Below are 25,749 nucleotides of genomic sequence, written 5' to 3' on the forward strand. Positions count from 1 at the left end.
GAATAAATAAATAGATCGAAACGATCGGAAGTACTTCTTTCATTCTGTCTAGTTTTCAATTGCAACTTAATGGCTGCAATTTTTCTACGATTTCAGTATCGTAGACAAGCAGAGATTTTTGTATGTTGAATTAAGTTTACAGAAATTTCCAAATTTATCAGAAATATGAAGTAGAAATTACATTCCTCAATATCATTATAACTTACGCCGTAATTGTAAACTAGTAGGAAGACTATTTTGAGAGTCTCCACCGATCTCATGATTGCGTTTAAATAAATAAAAATTATGCTGAAGAACATTATGTTTTTTTCTGTATAATTGTTTCTGACCTACTCACCGAATTCTTTCATTTATAATGTTGTGCACTTTCGTGCAGTCTTCAACAGCCGGACATTGTAGCTCTAATTCAAAATGTGTCCTTCAAGCAGGCGGTTGGCAATGCAATATAAAATTTGTAGTGCATTTCGTGATTGAGTTTCGACAAAATGTATTAGCACAAGTGCCAAAGTAGTTTCTTCAAATTTATTCGCGATGATTTGCTTCCCACATTCATAGCAAAAAAGCAAAAGAAAAATTAAAAGGCCGAAAAAGAAAATCTAACGCAACTTGCGTTGTTAATATCAAATAGAAATCATATTTTCAAAGAAACACCATTTCATATTGATTATATTCTTTCCTGCCAATTTAGGCTTTATTGAAATTTATCGTTCGTTTAGTTGGATAACTCGGCTGCCCAGCGAGCTAATCCCAATAACATTATACAACACATTCATTCAGTATCCCAAATGTATCAAGCGCTGAAGTTCCGCGACACAGATATGAAAAAGCTAAGAATTTTCGTCCTTTAGTACGCTGTTTAGAACGTCAAAAGGAACCTTTATGCGCAATTCAGTTTTATGCTAATTTGTCAGAGAATTCCAGTTTCGTACTGGGTTTCAAATTTCCTGAAATATTTATGTTTCCAGTAACACAGTGAACAAAAGTTTGGACAATAACTTTTTATCTTATGTCAGTACGTTTCGTGATGGTTGAAAAAAAATATGTCAATTGTCAGGTGCCCATTGAGCCAATTGTTGTATATCACTCAAGAGTTCAATTCTAGACTTGGATTTTTTTAAATATTCTTAAATCCCAGTCGTAATTAGCCATCTTAACAATGATTGCCTTGAATTTCACTTTCAACTTCCAGCTTGCTTCTAATACAACCAAACTTAACGATATAAATCTTCAGTATGGCAATAATAAGGAACATATATGAAAGAGAATAAAACCATGAACACGAAATGAAAACCTGATTAAGACGAATCGTATACAATCCGCGCAGTTGTCCGATGATACTCTTAGACGAAGCTGTATTGGTTGTCGACAGCACGTCCTGTATCACTCTCCCCACTTGCGCCTTGCTGATGCTGCTGTTGTTGCTGCTGCTGTTGCTGTTGTTGTTGCTGTTGTTGGGAGCTTACTGCCTGCGATAGAGGCAATTCGAGTTCTGACGACTTTATTCGAACGCTTCCACTAATCGTGATGACTTGTTGAGGCTGCAACATGACAGAGGAGAAAGCACAACTTTATTTACTCCGTTGACGACAAGGCAAGTGAAAATGAAAGAGGCACATTAAATAAACGCATAACGCATCTGGAAAAGTATCTTCAGAAATATGTTAAAGAGCCAGCTGCACATGCAATGAATGAGTTCATTCTAAGCCAAAAAGAATATTAACGAAATTTGAAAAATCACAAAAGAAATCAATTTTGTGTCAATTTTAAAAATTTCAAAAAGTCATAAATCATTGAAAATCATTCAAAACATTGCTGCACTGAACTGCACAAAATTGCAGAGAGAAAATAGTAGAATTCTAGAGGGAAGACAAAGTTTTAAAAGTAAAGATGCGCGGGGTGAATGTCAATTTCTTAAGGAAACTCAACTACCTTCCAATTAGGCAAGCGAATATCATCTCGCCAATCGGGTGTAAAAACTAACAATAATGGAATAAAGTTGCAAAAGAGAAGCAAATGATCAAGTATCTGGAAGTGATTATAGTTGGTATGGTGGCGGCAATGATGACCCGAGATCCAGAAATCATTTCTTCTTGAATCCATTCTGTCGAAATGCCAGAGCTTTCAGTAAATTTGCCAACATTAACGAAAAATGTCCTTTCTACTCAAAGAATCGAAAGATTGATTAAAGACTACAGAAGGAAACCATCCTATTCAATTCATAAATTTTTTCTTAGAAATTTTACCGTACATCCTCCAAATGCTATCCCTAAATCGAAGAAACATGTAATGTAAAACTGGAAAACCGACTTTACTACCATAAATTGACTGAGAGTAAAGCAGTCCCTTTTACCAATTTGAGCAAACCTGCCTGGCAGTGGAACAGAAATCATCTCCGAAATATTACGTGATTATATCTTATTCCCCGCTCGAAATAAACGTGAACTGAATTTGAAGAGCATCATTATTGTGTGAGTAAACCAAGGACAAAACTTACGGAGAAGCTAATAGCACATAATCAACAAAAAACATTAAAACACATCGAATTCAGTTTAAACATCGTTTATGTGAGCGAATACATATTCGTGATTACTATTCGCATATGTCCCTAATATATTTTCTCAATAATGTTACAGACTAGAAAAGTAAATTCACACGCGCGCATAGTAAACTTAAAGCTAGCTGCGTTCATAGACAATATCGTGTACCCTATTTACAATGTACGATCATTCACTTAAGCCATAAAGAATAATTGTAAGACTAATATACAACCAGCGAACACTATTGAGTGAGTAAAATGCATAGACGTAAAAAGTATCATAGGAAATTGTTTTGAACAAATTGCTCGTTTGACAAAGACCACGTAAAATAAATTACCCCAATCGAATCATTGAAAACTCCTCTTCCCAGACTTCCTATTAAGATACCCTTTCAATGTGATGATAAATATTAAACAACATTCCCGACAGATTTGTAGTTTCTATTAGATTTGGAAAACAATTTCTCTTCCAAATTTCCACTGTATCATGACTCTGGAAGATACTAGATAAAACGTCATTGCAACTTGTCTCTGAATATCGAAATGGAGAAGTCAGGCAATGTGCGCAACAATGGAATTTGGCTATTTCAATGAAGTTGCAACTACAATGAACTCTTAAGCGGGCACCTTCATTACCCGGACCGCAATTAATATAACCTATCGTGCGTTACCTGGCAGCAATATTGATACAAAACTATGCTTATGTCTTAGAGCAGATATTGGAAGAACGCTTCAAAATTGAGTAAATTCACTGGTCAAACAATCGTCACAACTTGTTTTATAAAAACTGGGACCAACTTTGCGCTAATGTTCAATATCCATTGCCCGGGGAGTAATTTGTTCTTTTCAGTAAATATAAGAAAGGGAAATAACCAGTAAATCATTAAATTAAATAAAATAAAAAAACCATAAAAGCACCACTGACACTGAACTGACTCCAAAATTTTGGCTATCTCACATGTCTCGGTGATGGATGTTGTTGTGAACTGCCGCCAGCACCGCCGCCTCCAACTCCCCGATGATCATTTGCGCCACTTATAATATTTTGATTATAGACGAACTGAGTCAGTGTTACATCGGCGGTCCCTCCCGATTCCAATGGGATCGGATTCAATCTGAAATGATCCAACATTTCAGTGATGGAAGGGAACCAAAGATGTTGGACTCGGCATTGTCCCGAATCATTTAATGTCATTCGTAAATGTTTGGCACGACCTTGGAAGTTGAAAGTAAGCACGAATTCACCCTTCCGAGTTTCACTTTGTCGCACTAGGAATATTCCATGGCCTTCAGCCTCTGTGTGCAAAACCATACGTGCAGCTTCTGAACGGGGCAGTGTTCCGTGGAACCACGGATACTGATTCATTTCCTGCATCAAATCACTCAAATCCGGTTGATCCAAATCTCCTTCTGTCAGTTCAAAGTTGCTCGAAGATGACAATCGTTGCTCTCCTGTTCTACGAGGTGGAATTTCTGGAGCCGGACTACTTGCCCCACCTCCACCATTCGCGCCTTCCGCTTCAGCCAACGGAGCACTTGGTGCCACCTGAACTGAATTCGTCGTTGTGGTTACCGTCGAGCTGGTTGTTGTTGTTGTTATCGCTGCCGTTGTTTGAACAGTCGTCGTAGACGCCAACGCTGAAGGGGCGGAGGAACTGGCGATAGTAGGTGGCCCTGCAGGGGAAGATAGAGGCAAATCTAGGGAAGGTTGAACGGTTGGTGGACTGTGTGCGCAAAACCGGATTGTAGCCAGCCAACTCCGCATGTCATCTGTATCGTGCGCCTCAATCACATATTCCATATTATTGTAAGCTTTGAGCACAAATGTGTTTTCGTGATCTGGCATTTCCAATGCAGTTGTTTCACGAGCCTCCGAAATCAGGAAACAGAATAAGCCGTTGCGAGGCTGCAAATAAATCAAAACATTTTTTAACTTAAAGTCAAATGGAATGAGGGGAAAGTATTTGAAAATACGCAAAGAACTTGGTTCAATGATTCTAAATATGTTCTACCTTCTGCGACTTTGGTGGGGAATAGAACTCCAACATGTAACCACCTCCCGTCTTGACTAACGCCAAACGACATTTCTCCCATTTTTGTTGTCCCGACGATTGATCTACGTCCACATGTTCGGGCGTTAAATAGTTTACAATACCTTCCTTACGACATTCTACTACTATTTTAGCTAATTTGGTTTTAGTTTCACGACTACTGTCGAATTCCATTTCATCTGAATGTTGCTTATGAAATAATGTTTGTAGCAGATATAAACTCTGAAAAATTTAAAGAACGTTAATCAAGCAGTGCAACTCGATACGAAGCCAAGATAAATTACTTTTCCTTTACGTAAACCTTTAAAGGACAGTCTTCGAAAAAATGGCTTGTGATTTTTTGGTGAGTCGGCCTCTTCAGACAGATCGTTTTCTTCGAATACAGTTGAAGTGCCATTACAAGTCTGAAAATTAAGTAAACATAAAAAGTTAATTAAATAGTCATACATATTAATCATAAAGACAAGACTAGAGAAGAAAGGATACTACCAATATGAATTTGGGTACAGACAACAATATGATCCAATAAGATGAACAAACTCAGTTTACAGATTTTCTTTGTTTGTATCTTTCATTCCCAACTGTAACAAAAATAAAGACTGCCATATAAGGAAATCTAACATGCTGAACAGCTGACGAATTTGAATCGTGCTACTCAGCTGTAGTTTAAGAAATTACAATTTTACTTTTTATCCATTTATCTAGCTGAAATCAATGGTGGTTTCAACGAGGAACCAGACGCGTGGCTTCGTCAACACAACTGCTATAAGTCAAAATAGACGCGTCGCGCATCTCTCCCTGATTGCGCTTTCTTTCTGGGAGAAAGGCTTTACCCGAGCCAAGCAGACCCTCATGATCTTGTCTCCAAGATCCTGAAGCCTCAAAGATTGCGGCGGGATCCTAGTAAGGTAAATGCAGCGGCCTCCGGGAGAAGTCCGTCCTAATTAAGTCATGTGAACAGGAGTCGGAATCTCTGGACACGTCAGCCAGGTTTCGTGTTCTCGACAGCCTCAGTACAAAATTGTGCAGAAATGTCTTCCAGAGGTATCGCCTCAGGCCACTGCGTGAACTTATTGCTGATTGTGAGGCAATACCCAAAACCGTACGAGTCTCGTAAAGGGCCAATTGGACCAAGGTGGATTGTGTGGAAACGCTTGGTGGACCAAGGGAGCACGCCTATCTCTTTCTCACATGTTTTGTAGTCTTGCACTTCTAGTATGCAATGCGCTGCCTGGCCCACGAATTATTATGCTTGTTCATGGACGGCCAGAAATATTGCGCGGTGACTAACCAATTCGTTGTCCGGATGTCTGGGCGCGCTACATGGTGAAGTTGGCGAGAGGATGTTTTGTCTGGCTTTTGTTCCAAACCAAAAGTGGTCCGTGAACATTGTGAGAATATCGGAGGTATTTAATTGCAAGATACGCGGCTAATAAGTCACGATCATAAGTGCTGTGGTTCCATTAAGCGACGCTCAGCTGCTTGGAAAAGAAGTTCAACGTGTACCAGATTTAGTTCACCTTTTGATGAAGGGCAGCACCTACGGCAATGTCAGAGGCATCGACGAATACGGTTAGAGGTGCAGGGAATGCCAGAAGTTCTTTGGTTGTCTCAAACCCCTGGACAGTTTCTAGGGACCGCGTATTCAGGCGAAATTCTTTGATTTTCAGCACAAACAAGCGTAAAGGATCGATTGATGGTGGGCGGCCTCAGACAGGAAACGACGGTAGAAATTTAACTTGCCCAAGAACCTTATCTTCTCACATCCTTAACTGTTTTCGGAAGCGTTAAGCTTGCACCTTGGAACCAGTTGAGATTTTAGAAATTCGCCTTTCTTAACATTGACTTCTAGATCGATCTCAAGAAGATGTTTAAAAATGCAGTCGAGGTGGTCTTAGTGCTCGGACTCAGAAGAAGATGCGTCCAGAACGTCATTAAAATAAACGGCACAAAAGTGGAGGTCTCGCAGCACAGAGTGAATGAATCTCTGAAAGATTTGCACCAGAGTGCACAATCAAAAGTTATCTTATCGTAGAGTGCATATTTGCTGTAAGTCAGAATGTCTTCGGGAGCAACAGGGTTTTGATGATATGCCTTGACTTAGTCCAAGATCGAGAAAATACGGCGTTTGCGATAGAATGCGCAAAATCGTGGATGAGTCGAATGGGATATCGGTCTGGGCATTTGGACGTCTTTAATCGCCCCATGCGATTTAGATAAAATGTGAAGTGGTGAAGGTGAACTGCTGCCTAAAGATCTGCAAATACCCTGCTCAGGAAGTTCTTTAAACTCTTTCCGGGCAACTGCGAGCTTTTGCGATGGTAATGGACACACCTTAGAAAAAATAGGGGAAGCCAGTAATCTTGATTGGTGCTGGACATCATGTTTAACGGGCTCAGAAATACTACGCTCAGGAGTCATGTTGTTGTATTTTGAAGAAGTGCGCAAATACGTGGATCAGCAACGTTTTCAAAAACAATGGAAAGAGTATTAGACGTGCATGTTGAGGTTCTTTCAGATGGATTAAGTTAGATTATAGGGTTTAATGCAGATCAAATGGCAACTCATAGTGCCACAGGAAATCTGCGCCTAGGGTGAGAGTGCTGATATCCTCGAAAATGAAGCGCCAAGAAAACGCTCGCCGAAGTTCCAGACTCATGTTTACCCGCCGGTACCCATAAATGAATTTCAACGATTGCTGTGTTTGTTATCGCTAAAGTATCAGGTGACGTGGTGCCGCATTTCGGGTAGTCATCGCCAGAGCTCTTAAAAAGTCTACTTTTTTTGTAGAGTAAATACAGGAATTGCTACATTTTGTGACCTTTTCCGCGGAACTACGTTGGTACCAGCGCATATACCAGACACCTTCGACACGCAAGAAACATGAGGAGTCCACCTTTTGGATAAAGACGAGAAATGGGTTTATTCCTTCAGATAATACGATCTTCCAAGCTAAAATGTATGCGATTCTAAGAGTAACAAACTAGGTGATTTATGAGCGATTGAAGGACGGGTCCATCGCAATTTGCACCAATTGTCAAGCTGCACTGAGGAATTCTTTGATAACATCAGAAATCGCCCAGAAATGTAGAAATCGTTTAAACTCGACTACTAGATTCAATATGGTGGAAGTTTTCTGGTAACTTGTTTACTGCGGTGTAGAGGGAAATGAATTAGCGGATGTCTTAGCAGAAGAAGGATCATTCTCCGTTGCAGGGACCGAAACTAGCAATTGAAGTGTCAGTGGCGTTGGTATCAGATATTCGATTCTTAGTGCTGATACGCTCCGGCCATCTGAGATATTATATTAGACGAGGGCATCAAATACAATAGACCACTACGATCAGAACCATCAGCACATGAAATTCCTCGCTTTCCAGCAACTGGTTAAAAACGAGCTTAACTATCAACTTATCGGAGTAAAGACCGCATTGTTTGTGCAATTACGTGGTTGAGTGGGGTCTGTGACTCCACACTAGGGAGAGTGTGGGTCCATCAAGACGGGCACAAAACCATAAAAACAAAAAATGTATCATAGCTCCACCACTTGGAGCTGTGCTTCTCGCAAACTCAGATGCCGCGATTGGAGGAAGAAATACCCATGATGGATTACGTCCTCACTTGATATGTCCCTCTGCCTTGGATGTTGTGGAAATGGGGTCTGTAGGATTCCCACTCTACCTTGGCACCTCAAGGGCTATAATACGTGGAGATATTTGAACAACGCAGCTGTTAGCCCACATATTAACTATAGCTATTTAATATAATAGTTTTCTGTCGCGGGAATTTACATAGAGTATATACATTATCGGAATGAGTGAAGATAATCACGTTGTCAATTATGGATCTCAAATAATGAATTTCTATGCTCTTCTTTATGTTCAATATAAATTCAGTGTTTCATATACAGAGAGGAAGACCATCGCAGATTGCGAAGTGGTTCCCCTGGAACTTTAAAGACTGCCAGAACCTATCCCTCACATCTATGGTCGTGATAAGCTTAGTAGTAAATACAAAAGAGCGCAGCGCTAATGAAAAAGTAAGTTGAAGAACCGCCCTCTTGGTCACGAATTTGTGTCGTATTTTGTCACATAATTTCTCTTTCAACTCACTTCTGGCTTATACGCCAGGTTTTAGCCGAAATTTGGAGTAGGATGAACAATGATAAGTATCCCATTGTTCTGCGTTATGCAATATGTGATCCGAATCACTAATGTTCTCTTCGCAGATATTCCCGACCAAAACCTGGTATCAGAGCCCCAATTCCTGATGGATTTTTGACTACTGCAATTAGAGCAAAACAAATTATTGCCGATTTGATCATCAATCTGCATGAAAATGATATCAACTTGACATCTGGCTAGCTTGGCATTCTAAAACGCGCGATCAAAGTCGCCCTTTCGCTTGTGAGGTTTACCCGTCAAAACGGAATTTTGAGGAGGTACATATTTAGGAAATACTTTATGTAATTGTATCTATTGTATGCAATGTGATTTAATCGAATATTCTGTTTGTTCCTCAGCTGATTTGACATTTCTTCGCAATGTTGTTAAGTCAACGCGAAGGTGATCAAAAACTGACATAGCACTCGCAGTTAGACGCATATCTCAAACGGAACGCCTTGCGAACGTTCAGAACTTGAAACGGAACTCAGCTATTGTATCTGCAAGGGTAAGGGAAGGTGTAGACCATCATATCAGAAAAGATCAATTTGATTGAAATATGAGCTCTCCCTATAAACAAGCCCCACACCTCTACAGAGCCAAGAAATCTGGCATTGTCTGCATTAAAGTAGAACTCTTAACTGCCTGAAGCCTGCAAATGAATAATCTCCAGTAGAAAACGCGCGTCTTTCACACGTAAACTTACAATCGTCATTGCGAGAAATAGGTTTTCATTAAAAACCAATTCCAAATCCTTCACTGACCAACCGCTTCCACCATTCTATTATTAAATTGAAAGCCTTCAATTTGAACAACAACGCTTTCATTATGTTGTCATATATTAGGGTCAATGGATTCCCTTCACGTGTTACTTGCCCATTACATTACCTCATTGACTGAACCGGAAATTATAATCCCTTTTAAGGATGAAACAAATAAGAAAGAAGGAGTGTAGTGCTGTGCTCCAATTACAAGTTTACAGTTCACTTATTTTGAGTGCCCGTTGAGGTAGGGTTCATGCTTGTACTCTTTAAGTTCACTTGTGTAAATTACATTGCATATTTCCCTCATTAAGTCCATCCGCGAGAGGTACAATGAAGTAAAGTTGGTTGCCGTGCACGAGTTTCCTATTCAGGCATTCACTTAATGAATATGTAGTAAGTAAAGTGCTGTCATTTCTCCACAGATGATTTTATTCGCATTTTCTTCGCATGAATAGCTGCAGTTATTCAATTAGATTTTTAAAATAGAACTACTCCTCTATTGTTCAGCCACCAAGTCACTTTCAAGAATAGTGAAACAGTAATAACTCAAAGGGAGACTTTTATTATTCTCTACAAATTATTGCTACGTGCGTTACTAGGTGTTGTTGAATACTATTGCAATCATACATTCAGATATAAGAATGGTCTACATATATCAGAGCCTTCATATCCTAGTTACCCCACCAGTTGGACAACAGTAAAAATACCGCTCTGGTGGTCTCACGCCGTCACGAAGATCTTCGGGTGGCGACAAGAGTTCACACTACCTCATTCGGCAGCGTGAATCACTCCACTATGAGCACTATTCTGATGTCCAAATACCTGAGTGGCTCAGTAATGGGAAACTTGTCCTCTGTTCTGAGCGGGACTGCACTCAGCGACAGACAAACAATCTTCGATATTCTGGATTCCTTCAAAGTAGCACCATAACAATGGACGAAAGCCGGAAGCACCGTTCTCAAACTACACACGGCGGAATGACTAAGCCGGAGTAGTTTTCCTAAAAAATAAAACCACTGTTAACCATCATAAAAAGTATCAAACATGTGATAAGCCAAGATACGCAAGTGACGACCTCGTCAAATTGTAGTGATTTAGGAGAAATCTCGAAAAAGACAACAGTTGAACAAATCAATTGGCCAGTGAACTTCAAAAAGCCAAAAGGGCTAGATTTCCAAGAAAACAGAACAAACAAAAGGAGCAGTTCAAGTTATTCCGCAAAAGCAAGTGCGTATGAAGAAGAGTTGGCTCAACGGGAGAACTTGGAGACCTGGAGAAGGTAGGAAGATCTGGCCGAAGTAATCATTATCTGAAAACGGGGGATGCTAATATTTGCCAACAGAACTAAAATTTGTCATCGTTGTCACGAGCGCATTAGCTTTGCTCACATAGTGACCGAAGCGCAAAGTGCTCAAGCTATCCAGGAAATACGAAGCTCAGAGTCATATCAGAGAAAATGATGCGAACTTCCTGAATTGCATGCTATCCAGTTGGTAGGAAAGTATAGACCACTAGTAACGTAAAGAGATGTGGGGTTAATAAGAAGGTAAGCAAGTCACGCAGTGTTTCGAGCGAGCAGAAAAAAGACGATTCGGAAATTCATGGAACGCTCTGAGACTGCATGTGGTAACAATAATGAAAGACAGACGTGGTAAACAGTAGCACAAATTATCCTGTTTGCTCGTTTATCATGCCATCCGTTGTCCTCGCTGCTTTTGCTCGGAGCAGACGCCTGAGAACTTATAATAAAACCCAGGTTTTTCAATATGCGACATGACGAGCCCTCTGCACCGACTTTCTGTAGTCACTTACCGCACACTACAGTAACGAGGAGTTCAGCCTACATTTCTGCGTTTCTGGCCACAAAGAGAGTGTTTCGAAATTGACCCTCGAAGGAAGAACATCATTGCGCTTGCATCTTCACTCAGATGCATTTCCACAATGAAAGTGACAGGTACGGCATGCAGATCCCGCTCTGGACAGAGGTTCCAACCCTGAATGATCCATGGCAGATCAAAATATCATTGAGCGGCGCGTCACCAATCATGTTGGCCTAGAACTTGAACTTCTGCCAGGAACCTCCGAACACCCTACACTCCTGCGTCAAGTTCTTCTGGGGCGTCCCACTTATCGTACAATTTGGAAGAGTGAGTCCCACTGCATGGCGTAGTCAATAATATAATTATCGCCCCCCATAATGTGTAACCTATCCATTGTCACTTCCACCTTCTGATTAAGTCGTCCACGGGTAGCTAGTCTGCGTGCAGAGTTTTTTTGTTCGAAATAGTATCAGGCAAGCGCACCCCTATCACATATCACACGCAAGTGTTCACGAAGGCTTGAAGCTTTTGAGTAATAGTGGTGGTCACTTTACACGTACCATACATCCCGTATCGCGACGCAGAAAGAATGTTAGCATAGAAAAGTCTCAATTTGACCCCGGAATACTTTGATCGCCGAGATGATTTCTCTTCTATTGGAAGCAATCTGTATCCGAATATTGCGGCGACTAGCCATTCCATTTACAAGAGACGGAACTTTACCACATGAGATACGATTAAAAGTCGTAGTGAAATGTTCCTTCCACCTCTTTAGCAGCTCGTCATCAAGAATGTGAGTTAACCATTATTGTCCTTCACAGGACAATCGAAAGGTTTTGGTCCACAATCAATTTCATTCAGAATGTGATATACACGTCTGAAATGATTGCGGTACCCTTCCTGACCAGCGCAATAATAAATTCCCTTTTGTTACGGCCGGCGCACCCTTTCATCATTCCAAAGTCGGAACGAGGGAAAAGCCGTGAAAGTTGAACGGCGGCCCAAAGTTTATCAATATTCTTAGGTTGAACTTCAGAGGTCACAGTTTTGTAACCCTGCGGGAAGTTGGGGACACAAAACACAAGCGACTATTAGATAATGATCCCTTTTGACGCCTTAATCCCTGATGATTCCTTTTGAGCACTTCTCGCACATTCAAAAGACAACTTCTGAATGTACTGCTCATCGCAAAAGGGTCAATTTGATTACTCGTACGCATTCGCAATCCAACTGACATTATGGCAAATTCTGTGCTCGAACAATATACCACCATTGCGCCGAGGCGGTGGAACTTGCGGGAATCCACAAACCATTATCGTCAGAGATCACACATCACAATCACAATGCTATCTTTAGGATACTTCTCCTGAATTGCGTGTAATTGTTCATAGAAGGCATCTTTCTCCACAATATCGGAAATTTCCAGTGATGCTTCTTAACCTGAACCGGAATCTTCCAATCAAAATCCTCCCAGCTCAGCAGATGCCAAGTCAAGAGAGCAGAACGCGTTTTGCTGTAGCCGTCAGTAAAAATCCGACACCGGATTCGCGTCTGCGACCAGTCCAATCCGGCCCCGAATCAAGTTTCCTTCCAAGTCGAATTCTAATCCTGCACTTCGCTCCGACTAAATTACGAGTGGCTCTATGAGATGGTCAGGTACGGCCTCAAGTGACAACGTAACGTATGAAAATACATCGCTTACTGCAGCGTCCGGAAAAGGATTAATCGAAGGTTGAAAAACTCGACGAGGTTCCAGGTTGCACAGGATAATACGAACAGCTGGATCGCATTGTACGGGATATTGCATACTGTTCGTGTTAATATCCAGCATGAAAGGTGACGAATATTACATACATTACATAAAGGAAGATGCAATCTTTTCCATGAAAGAAAAGAAGGCGCCAAGACCGATGTGTGTTGCCGGGAACTTATCCCCAAGGAAGTTCGATTTTAGAGGGGAGATATCCACGGTGGATACAGTCATGCAAGCCAAGATTGCGGTTCCTCAAGCTGAAATTCACAGCTGTCGAGCAGTGTTCTTCGTAACGCTGGATGCCAGAAATGCCTTTATTGACTAATCTCTAGCAGGAGACGTCTTCTCATCAGTGTAACGCAGTCCGTTCTATTCTACGACGCGGAGGCAAGAAGGTGTATCGTAAGTGCCTTGCGCAAGTACAATGAGTGACGTTTGATTATTTCCTTACCCAGTCTCTAAACGAACATGAAGGTGTGATCGTATTTTTGCAATGGGGCGGACGATGCCGATCACACCTTTTTTGCTCATAGAAGGGGAGACAGCATTAATCAGCAGTTTTATGCAAACACAAGGAAGCTCTCACATTACGTTCGAGATTTTCTTCTCAAGGGAGCAAATTATAGATCGTTATCTTCCCAGTAAATCGCCATTATTTAGGGTCGACCTAGCATTTCCATAATTGCAGTAATTGTAGCTGCTCAATTATGAAACTTCTAGACCTGGATGTAAAACACAATTTGGCTCATATCGCGGGAAACAACATAGAGGTAAAATCTTCCCCAGCAGAGTTGGATTCTAGTAACGACGAGGGCTACTATCCGTCCAATAATTATCGCCACCTATTGAGTTTTCCACAACGACAAGACCTCCTCACTGGACGTTTCGCCGGGACTTGTTTACCAATGGCCTAGACCATCGACAGTACAGTCATGCCATCCGGGGCCATTTATTCATTTATATATTTAATTGACAATACACAGAAAGTAAATTTCTAGTTACATACTGTCCTCAGAGGGAGGAGCAAATAAGAGGCTTAACTTACGCTTACAACTAAGGAAGGAGATAGAACCAAAGGGTCCAAACTGAAGGGGGTAAATTTACGTTGTACAGTTTCAAGAGCACGGTTACGAAAGGAGTACCAGACTACACAGCAATGTGCAATGATGTTTCTGACAAGGGAATTGAAAAGCGTGAAGGGTTCTGGAATGAGATAAAGTCGAAACAGGAACGTAACGAAACGTGGCAACGTCAGCACCGAAGACGAATCAACCAACAACATCAAACCGCACTGGTCAAACACGAAGAAGAATAAGGATAGGAGAATACAACTTTGAGACCGTTGACAATTTCTCCTATCTAGTGTCGAAAATCACAACCGATAACAGCTACGATGAAGAAATGCGCGCACGGTTGTTGTCAGCCAACAGAGCCTATTTCAGCTTACAAAGACTGTTCCGCTCGAAACGTCTCACCATAGGGTCAAAGCTCTTACTGTACAAGACTATGAACATGCCAGTCCTCATGTGTTCCTCGGAAACTTGGGATCTTAGCAAGAAAAATTGAGAACTCTTAGCCGCATTCGAGAGAAGAATCCTCCGAAGAATGTTTGGCCCCCTACATGAGAATTGACGATTCCGTAGCCTACACAATGACGCAATCTATGAGCGATACCATGACCGTCAGGTTGTGAATAAAATCCGGCTCAATAGGTTACGGTGGGCAGATGATGATGATCCCACCCGGAAAGTCTATAAGGACAATATCTATGGTAGAAAAAGAAGACGAGGCAGACCCAACTTAAGATGGAGCGATGGAGTAGGTCCGCCAGGCAGCTTTTAGGGATATCGAATTGGTGAACTTCGGCGCAAAACCGGGATGTCTGGAGTTCCTTATTAAGGCAGGCCTAGACCGGATACCGGTTGTTGCGCCATTTTGGAAGCTCGATTGATGATATCAACGAAGTGAGAATTGAAAGGAAGTTTGCCAATGAAGATTACATCCCTACCTTGAAAATTCAGTAGTGAAAGGGGTTGTCCACCAAGAGAGTAGGAAAAGGATGTTACGACGGGTTTAAGCGAATAGCACATCCAGTAGCAGCATTTGCTGACATTCAGTGTCAACTTGTTAAGTGAGCACCAAAGGATCAGAGCGTCAAGGTTGGACTGCAATAAAGCACAGTCCAGCGGAGACGAAATAGAGGCCAATAATTTAAGGTCGTCTACGTAAAGCAAACACGGGCAGGTGACAATGGATGGAAAGTTGATAAAAAATAGGAATAATAGGAAGCCAAATATAGAGCTTTCGGTAACACCAGAGGACGGAGAGAGTAAACGGGATGAGTGACCATGAAAAGAAACTCTACTGGAACGGTATGAGAGGCAAAAGGAAAGCGAAGAGATGATTGAGGAGAGGATCGCGTTTGGAAAGGAGGATATTGTATATCCGAGTGAATAGGGAGTTCCTCCTGTCGTGAATTAAGACATTTAGGAACGAAATTGGTAAAGACCAAAAGATTTGAAGTAGTAGATCGATATTTCACGAAACTAGGCTGAAACCATCCTCAAAGTTGTCAGCCAGTCATCGACGTATCTCTTGAGGATTTTGGAGCAAGAAGAAAGAAAAGAGATGGGACGGTAGTTCACAACTAGAAAAGGGCGTCTTTCCAAAGATGAAGAAAGTAACATTCTTCAAGAATTTCGTTGAAGATTAGAGGCAAGGAAATGTATTGTTCGCAATTAACAAGAAAGTTAGGAAGCTCACCAGGACCGAGTCTGACATTGGTGTCAAGATTACCAATGAGAAACTCAACTAAGGAAGGGGTAAAAAGAGGAATGGCCAAAGATACCGAGTAGTCTGCATATAGAAGAGGCGTGGAAGGCACAGTGGTCGAGGGAGTAAACACAGAAGATAAGTAAGAACAGAGAAGATTGTAGGATTATTGGAGTGGTGAACCAATTTTAATAAGGATAAGGCCAATTGAGTAAGGGAAGGTTAAAATCCCTGCAGAGGGAGGAGGGGATGGTAGAGAATTTGACAGTAAGGAACTCCGACAAGCTTTCAAACCATTTTTTGCAAAGGTGACAAGCGAAAGCACAGGGGACGTATGAACAAGATTCAATGAAAACCAGAGAAGAGAAAACGGATTTGGTGCCGAGTGTAGTGGATGATAAAATAAAGAAATTCAGTGTACTATTCTCATCAAGTGAGGCAACATTGAGTATGAGCTAGACAATTCGATCCATTATCCCCCCTTCCTATAACTCAGCATCAATGACGGTCTCAAAGACAAGCATATAGCCTTCTGATTCGCTTTTACGTTCACATTTAAAGGATTCCATATATATCCCTCACTACTGCAGTCAATGCATATGTATTGTAAGAATAATTAATCAGACCACATAAATAAGTCTACCCATAACAGAATTAAATCAATCTCGTGCTAAGCGACAACAATAATTTCCGCTGGCATGTGACGAATGTAATTGGCTGTAATTACAACGGCAGCGCCACATAATTAAAAGTGTAAACGAGTAACGACTCCATTCAACTAACTAAACAATAAAAAGAGGTATCCACAGGTTGTCACTGGTCTCCGGAAAGTAAGTGGGACCTATCGCCACAATCGCCAGCTTCGCTGCAAATATACATTTAAACACAGTCATCAGCGTGGCAATAATAATGTTGAATGGCAGGCAATGGAATTGAAATTTCCCGCACTCCAGCAATGGAACTCCATGTGCAGCATCAAAGCAAGGTATTATCATTCGTAAATGGAACCAGTGTTGGCAATTCAGAGAGAGGGAGCTCTAACAAGATAGTTATCAAATAAAAATTCAAGTAGTGGAGGGTAACGGGCACAATATCCTACACTTTTCAAAACTTCACCCTTCTTGCATACTATCAAGGGAGGAAAACTAAGTCGATGGTTATAAGGCTTTCTGTAGTAGATATCAGTACCAAGTTTGAAAGTTTGAATGTTGGTAAAGCAAAATGTTTCCACTCCTGTCCAAAGAATATTGATTTTCGTAAAAGCGGTATTTCGAGAACCAGTTGTTCCCTTCTTTAATCCGATCTTCTAATCTCGCATTAAAGGGAAAGGAAAGGAAATTCATTATTATCTCAGTTAGTCTTGAACATATTATCCTTCACAAAAACACAGGTCTTGTCAAATAGTAAAAGTAATAACATGGCGATTGCATGTACAATCCACGGAGTGAAAAAGAAATAGATTGGCGCATTTTGTGAACTTCCAGAAATAATACTTCTTTTTCTTCAGCCTTTGCCCCATTTACAAGCGGGGTCGTCGGAGAAATAGTAAAATAAATCTTTCAAATTATCTTTGAAAGCCATGAAATCATGAATCCGCTTTTCTACAAGCTGACACTTCCCACACTGAGACTTACATGGCGCAGATGTTTTTAATGGGGTTTGCGTCAGAAGATTGGAAGCCAGTTCAGATCTTATGTTCGCTCTCAGGTCAAATCATCTTTTTTACCGACTTCAAAAGGTCATGTTCGAATATTTCGAATATTTTAAAATCTTGTTCCAAGGCCTGAGACAACTGAGGTCTTTATGATACTAATTGCCCCCGAATCAACGTTACCCTTTTCAGCGCAGGGTTAGATTCCCACAATGTTACAGACTTATCACCCCAGTTTACATAGCTTACGACCGATTAGTACCTCAGGAGGAGTTACAGCATTTAATATCCATCATCATGCCAACTAGTCCATAGACTGCAAGACCAAAGCAAGGAACATATTTAAGGATAACTTAGAAATCAACAAACGCAATTTTATTTTGGTTTAGGACCAATTCGTTTCTGTAACAAAGGCAAGACATCTGCATTCTGTTTTCCAGGCAATTACGATGACCAACTTTCAGGATATCGAACTGGAGAGTTCCAAATCAGAAATCTTTCTGGATTACTCTCCGATGCGAATCTGGTGGTAGAGGTTCTCCAACACTTTAGAGATGGTAAGAGGGTCAATTTGAGAAAATTCCGTCAAGTAGAACCAAACTCTCTAGAAATCTGAATATTTCCGTTCATACTTCGGACCAATTGAAATCAAATACATTGGTATACATCCCTATAAGAGAAAAATGACTGGGTACGTTCAATATTTGCTACAGGCACAAATACTGAAAGGCTACCAAGAGACGTTCCTAGTTGAACTACAACCAAACTATTGAAAGCATAAGCTTGAAGACTCAGAAAAATTTTAGCAAATTCAAATTTTTTTCAAAAAAATTATCTCATTCACCAGAAAACATATGGTGGTCATTTACCCCTTGGTGGGGTATAGCGTGTCAACCACACCTACGCGCCATCGTTCACGGTTCCCTTAACTGCTTTTCAGCTCCCCCAGGGCCTCCCAAAATTCCCAAAGTCCTCCTCCAGTGCTCTGCGCCAAGTGCAGAGCGACCTATTCGTCGGCGAAGTCAGCAATTGTCGCACCTCCTTAATGTGTGACCTATCCATTGCCACTTCCACCTTCGGATTATATCGCCTACGGATGGAAGACCTGTTCACCAACCAAGTTCTTTGATTAAAATAGCATCAGACCAGCAGACAGGCGTTCATAAAGGCTTGGGGCTTTTGTGTGACAGTGAGGAATACTTTCTACACATTACCAAATACTCCCGTATGCCAACACATAAAGAGCAATAGCACAGAGCAAACTCAACTTGATTTTGGTGTTGACATAACTGCATTTCCACATTTTAGACAAGGCACACAAACCGGATCTATTAGTGTTAATTCGCCGAACATCTAGTTCGGTGCCACTGTCGAAAGAAACTACGTTTCGTAGATATACAAATTAACCAACACCTTTGCTTTTCTGCCCATTAATGCAGATAGGGAGAGTGCAGTGACCCGTCAGATTGAAAGCCTTGGTTTTGTAACCGTTTATCTTTATTCCATGGAGGAGGATCCGTAGTGGAAACCTTTGATGCGTTCCAGAATTATTTTAGCTAAAAACGGGACATATTGTACCAACTGGTTCTCCAGGTTGGGGGTTGGGTAGGGATGACAACCCTACACGGAAAACAACTTGTTACGAAGCCACAACAGGAGCCTCGGACTGGACAGATAACACAACGACGAACCCGGCAACGACAAAGGAATAACGATTTGCGCATTTTCTCATGGAAAGTGCGCTCCCTATACAGAGAGGAAGCTGCTGAGCAGCTAGCCGATACCCTGTCCCAATATAGGGCTGATGTAACAGCGTTACAGGAGATGTGTTGCAGAGTCGGAGAAGTATACCTTCTACGAGGCAGTAGAACGAACCCTCGAAACCTGTCCCAGATATGATATCAAAATCATCCTGGGAGATTTCAACAGTCAAGTAGGGAGGGAGCCCCTATTCAGGCGATACATCGGCTCCCATAGCTTACATCAAAATACAAATGATAACGGAATGCGGATTATTCAATGAGCAGTGTCACACGAAATGGTTGTGGGAAGTACCTAGTTTGTGCGGAAAGAGGTCCACAAACAAGCGTGGGCCTCTTCATATGGGACCGCTTTCAACCAAATTGACCACGTGTTGATGGAACGACGCCACTTCTCAGCCTTGATGAATGTCAGAACATATAGGGGAGCCAATATAGACTCAGATCACTATCTCGTTGGCATGGTGCTCCGAGCTCCAATAACAACACCACCCAGAATCCCCTCTGACAATCAGGTGAGAGTTAACACTGAAGCCATCCACAACACAGCCCTCCGCAACACCTATAAGGGGGAAATGGATGCCTCAATAACCGCAGTTAACAGAAATGCTGGTGATGAAGCATCTACAAATGATCTGTGCAAGATCACCTGAAGAACGTTATCATAAATACGGCCACAAGCATACTTGGCCCCAGACGCAAAAGGAGTCGGAACGGCTGGTTTGACCATGAATGTAAGCTACGGAACGGAAGAATGCTGCATACCGACTAATGTTACATTCTCAAAGGACGCGGGCACGCGCGGAGGTTTATCACGAACTCCTACGAGCGGAGAAGCGATTTCACAGACGGAACTATAAAAAAATACAGGGAGCAACCGCACCAGGCGTGGAAGTTTTACCAAAAAGTCAGCACGATGAAACCTTATACACCTCGATCCTCATCCTGCCGAGACAAAGAGTGAAATCTGATTTCCGACAGAATGGGCATATTGGAGCGATGGGTTGAGCACCTTGATGAATTACTGAACAACCAGAACATCGGCGAGTTGGAGGTCCCGCCAACTGAAGACGACGGACAAATACTGCTACCACCAAGTATAGAAGAAACCGTCCGTGCAATTCATCGGCTTACAAATCTTAACTCGCCAGGAGCCCATGAAATTGCAGCCGAATTGGTTAAATATGGAGGCGACCAATTACACCTAGCGGTTCATCAACTTATGCTCAAGGTGTGGGACAGCGAATCAACTATCTGTCCCATACATTTAAAAGGAGATATCACACAGTGCAGCAATTATAGTGGTATCACGTTGCTGAGTACCATTTATAAGATATTCTCCGCTATCTTGCTAGGCCGGATAGCCCCATACGCCCAGAAAATCATTGGCCCATACCAAAGACGCTTCACTCCAGGCAAATCAGCAACAGATCATATTTTCTTTCTGCGGCAAGCGATGGAAAAACTGTTGGAATATGGACATCAGTTGCCCCACCTTTTCATCGACTTTAAAGCCGCCTATGGTAGCATAGCCAGGGTAAAACTGTACACGGCCATGAGAGAATTCGATATCCCAACGAAATTGATAAGACTGACTAGGCTGACCCTGACCAGGATCTCTCTCAAAACCGTTCGACATCAACAACAGTCTAAGACAACTACTGGTCTATGCTGACGAGAACGACCCGAGACGTACAAGCTACCTTCATCCAGATCGAGTAGGCGGCATGAGATCTTGGGCTGCACATCAATGAAGGCAAGACAAAGTATATGGTGACAACTCCAGCACGAAAATTCAACAAACCGCACTGATTAAACGGGAAGAATAAAGATAGGAGACTACAACTTTGAGACCGTTGATAGTTCCTCCTATCTAGGATCGAAAGTCACAACCGATAACAGCTACGACAATGAAATCCGCGCACGATTGTTGGCAGCCAACAGAGCCTATTTCAGCTTACCGCTCGAAACGTCTCACCATAGGGTCAAAGCTCTTACTGTACAAGACAATGATCTTGCCAGTCCTCATGTATTCCTCGGAGACTTGAGCTCTTAGCAAAAAAATTGCGAACTCTTGGCCGCATTCGAGAGAAGAATCCTAGGAAGAATTTTTGGACCCCTACATGAGGATGGAAGATTCAGAAGCCTACATAAAGACGAAATTTATGAGCGATACCAATACCGTCAGGTTGTGGATAAAATCCGGCTCAATAGGTTAACTACGGTGGGTGGGTAACCTAATCCGTATGGGTGAGGATGATCCAGCCCGGAAAGTCTATAAGGGCAATATCTATGTTAGAAAAAGAAGACGAGGCAGACCCCGCCTGAGATAAAGCGATGGTGTAGGTCAGGATGCCAGGCAGCTTTTAGGGATACCGAATTGATGGACCTCAGCGCAAAACCAGGATGTCTGGAGTTCCTTATTAACGCAGGCCTAGACCGGATACCGGTTGTTGCGTCTTTGATGATGATGTTAGAATTTTGTTTCACTATTATTCAAATTCAAATCAAATCACAAGAAGAGAACCGCAGAATTTTCAACCGGCCCAGTGTTCGAATCCGGCTTAGTACAAATCCATTTTTTACGTCTTATGAATCTTTCAAAAATTTACATTTTATCGCCGCTCAGGAAAAAATGTCAGAGTTTGCCCCAAAGCTTGTTACCATTACTGCCGAAACATAAAGTAAATTGAAGGATTGTCCATTCACGCATCATTTAGCACTTTCCTGTTAAAAACTGATTAATTACTTGAAAAGTAAAAAGTAACAAACATGGCGCGAATATTTCGAGTAGATTTCAACGAAGAATTGGTGCCTCCTCCATTCACAAAAACACTGCCGACATTTGGAGCTATTCCACTAATCTGTGCCAGCCGTCCGAATCAACACCAAGTGACCAAGGAGAACTTCCACGTGGTGGCAAAGGGAAGCGCTGTATTCTTGCTGACCTTGATGCAGTAGGCGGGGCGATCAAATCCGAGTCTGCACGGGGACCCATCTGATATGACTTCGCTCACGAAGCCTCACCAGATTATATCTGGTAAAATAAGAACCGGGACAGCCCTCTGAGTTCATATGTCTCAGTAGAATTCCTCGGCCCAGTTATTTGTGGTTGCCCCCTAGTGGGAGTTTTATGCTGATAGCGTGGGAAGATTACAGATTATTGCCGAAGATAAAGGCGCATGATTAGGTCTTACCTCGAAAGAAGTTCTGTTATCGGCCAGATCTTTATCGCTTCGGGCATGACCTCTGACTATATTTTCCGATTTGCAAAATTGTTATGCAGAATATAGAACGTTTCGTTTCTTTATGTTCAAGGTATGAAGTGCATAGAAGGGTTAGAAGGGTGGTGCTATGGCCGGCGAAAGCAGCTGCCCGCAAGAATATCGTAGACCAAATGTTGTCGTCGAAATTAACGTAGAATGTGGTGGTAAAGTTACAGAGTCGTAATACTATATAGTAGTCCAGTGCAGTAAGCAAATAAGAAAGAAGTGGTTTTCGTGAATAAGACCCTCAGGCACAAACGACTGATAAGAAAATCAAAACCAAATTGAAACTGGCAACCCCAAGTTCCAGTCCATGTTATGACTACGTTAAATCTCTAAAGTTAATACCAGTCCGACAGATACAGAATTATGATGCGGACTCGCTGTGTTTTTTGCTCAGAGACTGGACTGCAAATACCATAATTGCTTTTTGCCGGAGCATGTAAGGAATTTATTGTGAGGTGACAAAACCGATTACAAAAGTAGACCAAGTGCCACGGGAAATACGTTGGATTGTTACTCGGTTAAATTCGAACTGATTTCGCGCCCAAAACGTTTGGTTTCAGCGTGGAAATTTAAATCTATAGATAACTTCGTATCTCCTCAAGAGGCCAAATAAATGGATAATTGCCAGATATAAAATAATAAAAGACATAAAACAGGAGTACTTACTATTACTATTCATTGCCTACTTGTGGATTAACAACCAAATATTAAACTCTCTCCAATGTTCAATTAATATTATGCCAACAACCTGTTGCCCCACTAACAAGCCACCACTAATAGATACATAGAATGACCCGATAATTACGTGCAATTATCAAAACTCATCTCGTGGATAAACAACTAAATCTGAATGCAACAAAAACAAACCACAAAGTGCAGTGGCACGTTGTGGTGTGCGGCAATCGTGGATTATTGTTTATTTGGACCAATTAACGCTTCGTCTGATTGTCTGAATCGTCAGCAAGCCTATGATAGCGACGGCGGATTAAGAGGTCTGTTTACTTGACATCATTTAGCCGCCAACTAGCAATTAAGGAGTATTTTGAATTATTTGAAATTAATAAGTTGTTGGAAAAACACTTTGATTAGTTGCATTCATTCATTCACACTTGTCGTGAATATCAAAGGCGATTTTGGCTGGATGGGGATCAATTCATCTAAATTGTGAGTCTGAGGGACGCCAGATTGAACGAGACGACGCTTGAAGTTGAATGAATGGCAGATCACAGTTTTAATTTCTCCAGCGTTCTATATTGGATCAACATCTGGAAATTGAGATAGCTGATGAAGCGTTATTATTATACCATTCTGGTTCCATTATACCAGATCCCTTGCAAGTGGCTCTATTGTTGCAAGAGTGCAATGGGCAAAACATTGGGAACTTTCAACACAACGAGTGCACTGAATGTACGCAGCAAACCCCTTTTTAAAGTGTGATCTTGGGCACACGATACGAGAAGTAATGTCCTCGAGATTCCCGAATAAGTAGTTCTGATCTATAGCTAGCAGCATACCTACATCCTAGGTAGTAGCCTTGAGAAGGCCTCTCGGTGAAGAGCGAACCGCGAATGACCAGTATACATCGAGACACACAGCGAGTCTCAGAGTCGTCGACAGCTTTCTACTGACTTCGATGGGTTGCTGTGAGACTAGCTCTGTCAAAGTTGTAGTTGTGACGGGTATCAAGAGCCAGCCCCTTGGTCGGGTACTATGCATTAAACCGCGTTGCTCCGAGCGAGCACTGATCTGTCCGTTTGTTTCGGGATCAGCTAAGCGTAGGCCAAGCCATAGGGAATTTTCCTCTGAGAATACACTTGCTCCTGACTATTGCGGCCCAATCCCTTGCACGATGAAAAACATCCACAAAATGATACAGCACCTAGAGCGGGGCTAATGGTGCTGGAAGAACTATTAGACCGTACTTCCTTCTACAGGCAAACATGCACAGCAGCGGAAAACATGCGAAAAGCAGGAACAGCCGAACTTCCCACTGAGACCGGTGTAAACGCCAAACTGCGAATTGGGGAAAAAAACGAAAGAGGAAGATATGTCTGAACGAGATTTTATCCAAGTACTCTGCAGCGCACAAAAAAGAAGGCAAAGCACAAAAGGAAACAACACGCTATTTACGGAAATTCTATGTGAAATCTACTATAAGATGAAACCGAAGTGGCTTCCACACGGAAAACATAGGATAGCGGAGTCCTCGTTGAATTAGGAGCGAAGATAACTAACAAGAGTACATTCTGCGAGACAGTCAAGCAGCTACTGAGAGAGAAGACTCGCATTTTTAGCCCGCAGCTTATGTGCTCTATAAATCAGAGATATTGATCGCGTCACAGAAAAGTCGAAGTGGAGGAGGCCATCAAGCGCGAATATCCCGAGGTAACCAATGCCAAGATAGGTATCACTTCTGTGAATTCCCGTATGCAGATAACCCCCAGATGCCTGGACTAAGGACACACGTCTACAATTTGCCAGGGACCGGACAGGAGGGCAGCATGCGTTCAGGTGCAACGAAAAAGAGAATTGCGTTATCTGCAAGGATCGTGGCGCGTCTGGCGAGAGTGTTGCGCATACTACAGATTCGGTACGGTTCATAATCCGCATCCTACCACGAGTTGACAGCGCATTTCCCTGCAGATGTAACAGCTGACCTAGTGCTAATCAGCGAGGAATATCGGAAAAGGACCCGGCTACATGGCATCTTTACATATCGGGTATCGCTGCTATCTGGGTTGGCATTCGTTTTCAGCCTCGAAGAGGCAATTTCCACTATGAAAAATAACAAGGCACCAAGTCCTGATCGTATCCCGGCAGAAGTATATAAACTGATGTCCAACCACGGCTAGAATTGCTGCTCGGCACATTTAACGCTTGCATGGAGGAAGGCATTTTGCCTTGACCTTGGAAGGTGGGTAGGCTCGCATTGATCAGCAAAGTGAAAGGAGACACTGAGCTGTCGGCTGCATACCGACTGTTGTGTATGCTTGAGACGGACATGAAAGTGCTCTTACAGCTCATCAGGAGTAAACGATATGTGCTTTCAAGGACTTATCCCCAGTTCGGATTCATAGCAGGGAGATCCACGGCGAATGTTGTTATGGAAGTTGTGCATGCGGCTTATCGAGCTGAGGCACCGATCTCAATGGATAGTGCTCCTCATAGCGCTTTAATTTCGTAAGATGGGCAGATAGCTGAGTGGTT

The 25,749-nt window shown here is 42.1% G+C and overlaps 1 protein-coding gene across 4 annotated transcripts in view; it reads right to left on the minus strand.

The window, feature by feature from the left end:
• Positions 1-687: 687 nt before the first annotated feature.
• The window catches only part of LOC119659270 (SH2B adapter protein 2), a 40,558-nt gene continuing 15,496 nt past the window's right edge, over positions 688-25,749 (minus strand). For 3 of the 4 annotated variants that reach the window (XM_038067270.1, XM_038067271.1, XM_038067272.1), the window contains exons 3-5: positions 4,872-4,991; positions 4,549-4,809; positions 2,544-4,442 (exon numbers count right to left, since the gene is read on the minus strand). In XM_038067270.1, coding sequence (XP_037923198.1) covers positions 3,486-4,442; positions 4,549-4,809; positions 4,872-4,991 — 1,338 coding nt within the window. In that variant the 3' untranslated portion in view covers positions 2,544-3,485. Of the gene's footprint in view, positions 1,539-2,543; positions 4,443-4,548; positions 4,810-4,871; positions 4,992-25,749 lie in introns of those variants that run through there. The other variant, XM_038067273.1, reaches the window with a different exon arrangement.

This window comes from Hermetia illucens, chromosome 6 (assembly GCF_905115235.1).
Source record: "Hermetia illucens chromosome 6, iHerIll2.2.curated.20191125, whole genome shotgun sequence".
Classification (NCBI taxonomy): domain Eukaryota; kingdom Metazoa; phylum Arthropoda; class Insecta; order Diptera; family Stratiomyidae; genus Hermetia; species Hermetia illucens.